The sequence below is a fragment of the Halyomorpha halys genome, unplaced genomic scaffold (assembly GCF_000696795.3).
Source record: "Halyomorpha halys isolate HHAL.00 unplaced genomic scaffold, Hhal_1.1 Scaffold355.1, whole genome shotgun sequence".
Classification (NCBI taxonomy): Eukaryota; Metazoa; Arthropoda; class Insecta; order Hemiptera; family Pentatomidae; genus Halyomorpha; species Halyomorpha halys.
The window spans coordinates 1-7922 of record NW_027110523.1 but is presented as its reverse complement, the minus strand read 5'-3'; the positions used below and the strand labels follow the sequence as shown (position 1 = coordinate 7922).

Below are 7922 nucleotides of genomic sequence, written 5' to 3'. Positions count from 1 at the left end.
TTTGGAGCCGATTGACAAGAAGTTGGATTTGGATACAGATAAAGGTATTGAAATTTAGTATTTCAGTAACTTCATTATATTAAATAATTCTTTATATCTTTTATAATTATATAACGTGTAATCCACAATCTGGACTACTAAGTAGAAAATCATAGCTTTAAGTAGACAAAAAATTACTACTTAAAAAAAACAACGATAAAACCTATTTGAACTTATATACTATAAATGTGGGGGGAACAGCTAAAAACTGTAATATCAAACGCGTTCAAATCTTTCAGTCGAAAGTCCTTCGAAGAATAGTCAATGCTCCTTACTATGTAAACAACAGTACCCTACAACATGACCTTAAAATCACATTGGTATCAGACATTATTAAATTCAAATTTATCACACCCCATAAGAAACTCACTCATCATCCTAATCCCTTATTCCAATACCTATACCTATACCTATCATCATCCTAATCCCTTAGCCCAATACCTATACCTATCATCATCCCTATGATACTCCCCGAAGGTCGAAATAGCAATGGCCCAGAGACTTATTATAAATAATTATATTGGAGTTCTGGCATTGGCCAGATTCTCCACTCAAGTCGTAAGCGTCTGTGGCTAGCACCCTCACTCATCCACCACTGGATTTTAATACCAGTGACGAGGATGAGAGAGAAGCGCCGAGATATTGTGGTGCCCTGCTCTTTCCTCCACAATTAGGGGGAAGAGCAAGAGTTCGGTTCGGAGTTCCTCAGGCTGAATGTAAATAGGAATGATTGTGTTTAAGATATTATTTTACTTTAAGTTTAAAAATTGTTTTCTTCTATTTCTTATTTTGTTATCATTTAATTTATATATGGTGTAAATGAGCTCTATGATCCATATTACCATTGTCTAAAAATATGACAGAATGTAATATTACATAATAAACAAAAATCAATAGTAATGACTGAATCATGACTTATGTTAAATAGACTGAATCATCGATCCTACAATTATGATATACCATTAATGATATCATAATAGTTTGATTATTATAATTTAATTAGTACTAAGTATAAATTATATCTGTTAAAAGATATATCATAATTAACTTGAAGATAATGTGTCCTCAGGCCAGGGACTATGGAAGAAAGTGGCGGCACTTAAAAAGGCCCAGCCAGGTCTCTTGATCCTCCTGTCTGTCGGAGGTTATGAAGACACCGATGACATGGACAAATATTTAGATGTGGTAACAAATTTGATATCGAATCATCTATTCATTCTGGGAAAAAAAAATTTTAATCTTTAAAAAAAATTTTTTTTCTTTTCAGCTCGAAAAACCTGCAAGAAGAACAGCTTTTGTTGATTCAGTAGTAGAACTACTTGCAAAATATGGTTTCGATGGTATTGACCTTGCATGGCAATTTCCCCACCAAGAAGAGAAGACCACTAAATCGGCGATGGGTATTTGTTTATTATAGCCATTTTTATTAAAGAATTTCAACAGTAATAAACTTTATTAATTATAACAGATGTGATCCTACAGTAAATGACTGTAGGAATATGCAAGTATTTGCACAGTACAAGAATAAGTCATTTATTTATTTATTGAAATTTACAACTGTATAAAAAAAAAAATGAAGTAAATAAATGTGATAAATATTTCAGACCACAAGATAATCTTGGAAAGAAACCACCCAAGGGTGGTACTAAGGGTAAGAGTAGTTATCATAGGTTTAAATTAGAAGATCCTATGGCCATCTTGCTTTCAGGTGCCTCGGAGGATTATCAGGCGTTGTTAAAGATGAGAGATTACAATTAATAGGTTTCGGTGGGTAAGGATTTTGAAATGAAAGGAGGTATATCTATTTCTGGCCAAATCTGCAATGAGTGGGGTGTAGAGGTCTTTAGGAATGAATTTATTTGTGACGTAAAAAGGAGCATAAAGGATTTCCCGAAGGATTTTGGATTTTAAGGATTCGATACAGGAGGAATTTTATGGTTTGCTATAGCCCAAAAGCGGAATTCTGTATGTCCGAATAGGTCTGATTATCACAGTGTATAAGAGTTTTTGTAGTTAATTGAAAGTTTAGAGCGTTTGTCAAGTAGGCGTTGTAGTAATCGGGATCTATTTGGGGTTTCTTTTCAGTCTAGTATGGGGGGAATTCAGTAAGGCTCTGGTCAAGATGGAGTTTTAAGTAGCGAGTCTGTGTCAACAAGTTTTAGTAGGACATTAAAAAAAAATAGAGAAGGGCGGGAGAGGTAGGGGTTTACGACGCAAAGTAAAGGTGAGCTGATAGGATTTATTTAGATTTGCATAGAATAATTATAATTATTAGTTATATTCATTATTTTATATTTATTATTTATTATTATTAGAATAATTATTTATTTAAATTTGAATAGAATAATGCTGAACTCGTTCATCTACACATCATACACTCACGATATACCTTGCAATTCTAACATTTTTACAGCGACATATGAAGATGACAGAAAATCTTTACAAATCCATCATAGGCCTCATAAAATCTACAACCGCATCTAATATTATTACACGGCAAATCACATCAGCGGCGCGCATCGTGTTCTCCAATTTTTCTTAACAATATATCGATCCCACAGACAGACACTCTGCACTACAATGGACTGATATTTAAAAAAAGAGTGACGTGGGATCTATGTATCAAGAAAAATTATAAATTTTCTTTATTCGAAACATTTAAAAGTAAAACAGATAGAAATTGAATACTAACACTTACTTACTGAAACCGATTTGGTGCTATGCATCACAAATACTTGACACAGAAAAAAGACTCACATTAACAAACTCCAAATTTTTCAGGCAATAACATTCAGAATAATTACTAAAGCTTCTTGGTACGTCAGCAACATAATTTTACAAAAAACAATGTTCATATACCAACTTTTAATAAAACTTACTTTATGATTATGGTCAAGATATTTTGTAAATCAAGTTTTGCGAAATGAGGTTAAAGTTAAGTTATCAGCTGTTATGTTTGGTTGGATTCATCTGGGCGTAATTCCTGTAAGGTTCCTTCATACAGACTAGCGAACTGCTCACGAACTGATTCAAAGAGCTAGTCAGTCCCCTTTAAAGATTGATCAATCAGCGACTCAGGAAACAGGAGCGGCACCTCCCACAGAACTGAATCCTCCAAGACCACTCTAATCACTAGAGAGTTGGTTTGGCGGTGAGAGCAAATATTATTAAGTCTAACCTGAGGTTTAAAGCTACTTGTGACCATAGAACATAAAATTCGTTAGTACTATTGCTCGACTTAGAAACTTATTACCTGTAATAACCATAGACATTACTTTTAAATGTGCCAATCTGCATCCTCTAAACACACTTTGTAATTGTAAGGAATGTAATTTTACATACACTTTTAATATTTTTCATAGCCTTGCTAAATATCTAACTCATTAGCTCTTTATATTGATATCTTGAAGGATCCATATGGCAAAAGATCACGAGTGCCTTCGGATCTGGAGTCGACAAGAAAGCCAGCTTACACAGGGACTTCTTCATCGCCCTCTGCCGGGAACTGAAAGCCGAACTGAGACCTGACAACAGAATACTATCACTCGCTGTTCTTCCACACATCAACGCCACAGGTGAGGGCAGTCCTGAAGATATAACATTACATTTCAGATGGCTTTCTCATTCTGTGTTCTAACTATGATAGTATAATTTCAGCTTACTTCGACGTGAGATCGCTCATACCTTACGTCGACATGGTCAACTTGTGGACTGTCGACTTTAAGACACCAGATAGAACACCTGACTTGGCAGACTACGTCCACCCTCTCACCTATGCTAAACCACGTCTGGAACACCAAAACGCAGAAGCAATCGTAAGGCATTGGTTGAACAATGGAGCAGAACGTAAGTCAACATAATCTTAGTAGAGTGGAATAATATTATCATAAAACCTGAAATACTAGTTGAGCAATATTTGTGTATGCCCTTTTACCAAATAATAGCAACGGGAATCTTTGGACGCCGTTTGACTAAAGAAAACAACTTCTGTTTTTTAAAGTTGAAGTTGTTTACTTTAGTCCAACCTCCCATTTTGGGAATCGGGCAACCTCCTTTAACTTGAAAAAAAAAAAATGTTCTTCTAAATGATGAAAATATTGATCAAACATTATCGTTTAATCTATAGGAACAGGTTTGGATTACTACTGTAGAAGTAAGTTTGGAATTGAGTGCAGAGTAGATCGAAACCTCTACCTCAATCTGGAAGGCCTGTAGAGTCCATTAAAAACAGCAAAAATCCGCAAAAAAAATGGCGAGGGTAGGAAAAAACAGTTGATTCTTGAAACCTGAAAGTCTTTTGAGGTAATGAAACATATCTGGAATGGATTCTAACCTTCTTCCCCTTCGATATCGTGCCACATCGCAGTACATGCGAAGTTACCACTTTCTTGTTCTTGGACAAACGATCTTCTACTACAATTTACGTCTCGTTCCCAGAAAGCCTCTTGTACACAATCCCAGGAGATGGCAACCGTGGCCTTCCTCTACTTCTTCTTCCCTCTAAAACGGTCTTCTAGATTTTTGGCGATTCTTGCGTGCTCCATCTTAAATTGAGCTGCTTTAGGATGACGGCTTCGAAGCTAGCCTGTATGGCGACGGTCCGTTTCCTATCTTGTCGGATTTATCCTTCCACTTATATATGATAATAATAATTCAAAAATAATAAGAATAAGCTTTAAATTATATTTTCGAATACACTGCTGTACTCAACAAAGTGTAACAGTTCATCATTTCAGTATATTAAGGATGACGCATATTGAGATGATCTGTAATCTATTATAAAATCACAAATGATAATAATTTTGTAATTTGAAAAACCAAAAAAAAATATTAATAATAACCTAAAGTTGTTGTAAGTTATACTAAGGATACTAAAATCATCTTCGATTATGGCACACAACTATACAATATGGGCTAATAATTAAATATTATAATTAAATAAGTGTTTTATATTTTTAGCACATAAGCTGAATATAGGAGTGGCTACTTGGGGTAGATCTTGGGTACTGACAAGAGATTCTGGTCTGTCCGGTAGCCCACCCCTGAAGGCCGATGGAGCTGGTGAGAAGGGACCTCATACAAAGACGAAAGGTAAATAATTTTTTTTTTTTTATCAAACAAACAGTACCTAAAATATTTTTAAAAATTATAAATAAATGGAATGTAATTTTTTAAATCAACATAAAACGTGAAATAAAAAACGCAGAAAATATGCAAAATTGTGCAGTAAAAACTCAAAATGTGTTAAAAACAAAACAAAATCCTGCATTTAACATCGACTTTATTGTTAAATTTATATTAATGCATGAAAATCATACCTAATCTCGTTTGTAACAAATTAATCAAAAAATAGTCTATATTCATGCAAATATACATAAAAACTAAATTACTGTCATTAAAAACCTAAAATTTTATCAATAATTGAGCTACCTCATAGCTAGTTATATTAAATGATTTCATATTCTTATTATGAATGCTGGGATTCAATTTTTCAACTTTTTAAAACTACCTCTTTAGAGAAATTACGAAGTCCTCATTAGAGTAATTATGAAATTATGTTGAAATTTATGAAATATTCTTCCAAGTAAAATTCTTCTTTATATTTACCCTAAAACTTCACATAGCATGTTCTTTGGATTAGTTTGCCAATTGTGTATTTACAAACAAATATACCATAAACCAATAAAAATAATAAATAAATCTAGAAAAACTTGATAAAATTTGATTATAAAAGCATAGTTATAGTCATATTGATCAAACCGATTGATTTTGTTTAAAATAATATATATGTATAGATAAAAAAATATAATTTTTCTTATTTATTTATTGCTATTTATGACTATACATTCATAAAAATACATCCAGTAAATTTAATTTTGGTATAAAATGAAGTGATGCAGGCGTGTAGAGAAACTACACTCTAAATATAATATTAAAAAAAGGAATAGAAAAGCCTAGTAATATTGATATTAAATACATCCATATAATATATACTAATAGTAATAATAAAGATAAATGAAAGAATGAAGGGCTAGAGGCGGGCAGAGACTCCACGTTAAAAACAATAATACAACGTTATTTAAATTGTTTACTTTTTATTTTATTTATTATTAATTCAACTCTTCTTATATTAATTAATGCATTGATTTACCTCAAATTTATCAATTTAAAAAAAATAAATTTAATAAGAAAATTCAATAAACATACACTTATACGGCATTAAATTGTATGGAAAAAAAAAATCAAAATGTAGCCGAAAAAGAGCGAAACGTGCATTTGTGTGCAGAAAATATTCAAACGTACGGGATTCTGGAAATGCCACAAAACGTGCATTTTTTTGCTAAATATAATTAGTCTTGTTTGAATGTCTTTTTCATGAACTGAATTTCTGTCGAGGTTTGGTAGGATTCAAAGCTATGGAACATAAGATGCAATTACACAAGAATCTGGGCTCTAATCATAAGCAATTAGAAAATATTTGTATTTGTTTTTGAAACTTTTTTAATCATTTAAAAAAAAAAAGGTTTTCGAAAATAATTCGAATAATGGTTTCAGTGACCATACATAACTTTGAAACATGAGGAAACAATCAGAACTACCATTGTAATTTCATGTATATTTTTTTAATTTAGAAAAAAAAAATTAACATTTTTATAAAGGTAACTATGTATTTGGCATTTTTTTCTTGATCAATTTTTAATACCAAAGATTACTATAAATCGGCTATTCAACTTTAAAATTTAACTCAATTGTGTTTTAAAAAGTCCATTTTCTTGTTATAATCAGGAGAATAGGAGGCCTATCTGCTTTGGTGCCTTCGTTAAGATTAAAGTATTGATTCTTTGCTATCAATAGTTAGATTAGGGCTGAAAAAACATCTTTATCCATACAAATCGTTAGTTAAATTTTCCGGGTATAGATATTTTAAAAGCCTTTCAAATGACCCAATACTAAGAAATTATTTTAAAAAATTATATAAAAGCGTTTTAAACTAAAATATTCCCCTTACGCCATTCCGGCAGATTCTAATTATTATTTCCAAGAACAGATAACCAAAAACTGTAACTGATAATTTTTTATTGATAATCCTAATAGCATCAGTGTCCAATAATATTTTTGAATAGTTCATATTCAATCTTAATTAATAGGTACCCGTAATACTGCAACAGCTCAAGATATTCTTTGGCAAGTCACTGTAATATATCTTTTCGATTGTAGCTGTGTTAATAATATGGTATAATATGTAATATTATAACCAAGGTAACCATGAAGTCTCCCTTTCAAGATCGGTATTCATTTTTATTCAGTGTATTAATTCATTTTTACATTAAAAATAAAATATAAGTAATGTAAAATTTTTTTTTCTTTATTTCACTGTTTGTATTTATTTCATTTGTTTAATTTTTTTACTCAGGACTCCTTGCCTATTACGAAATCTGTACAAGGCTTGTCAGCCCAACGAATCCTAAAGCTCCTGAAGGTAACAATTTATATTTATTAACAATTTAGTTTAAGAAATGTTAAATTTACCCATACCAAATAAATATGAATATGAGTGATTTAAAAAAAAAGAAAGAATTTGAGATTCTAAATTTTGTAAATTCTGATATTCCTTAGATGGATAATTCTTTTGGTTTAGCAATACCTGAATATCCCTAGATAGAAAAAGGATAGTGTTTTAGGAGGATTTGGTTTAAAATATATATATTATAACATCGTTTCCAAATTCAAGAATCGTATTATGGCATATGAAATGATTCTTGCTCGTGCTTCTTTCTCTGTTCTGTTCATACTCATTTCAATGTGAATAGTAAAGATCCTTGAATATATTTACTGTTCTAAAGAGTAAGGAGTGAAAATTGCATCCATTTAATTAATTTTTA

At 31.5% G+C, this 7922-nt stretch overlaps 1 protein-coding gene across 1 annotated transcript in view; it reads left to right on the top strand.

The window, feature by feature from the left end:
• The window catches only part of LOC136795064 (chitinase-like protein EN03), a gene marked incomplete at its 3' end in the record, with an annotated part of 13645 nt that extends 6126 nt beyond the window's left edge, over positions 1-7519 (top strand). Inside the window, 7 exon segments of the mRNA XM_067048676.1 lie at positions 1-44; positions 1109-1224; positions 1307-1439; positions 3450-3614; positions 3697-3885; positions 4999-5130; positions 7454-7519. Of these exon segments, the coding sequence (XP_066904777.1) occupies positions 1-44; positions 1109-1224; positions 1307-1439; positions 3450-3614; positions 3697-3885; positions 4999-5130; positions 7454-7519 (845 nt within the window).
• Between the last annotated feature and the right edge of the window lie 403 nt (positions 7520-7922).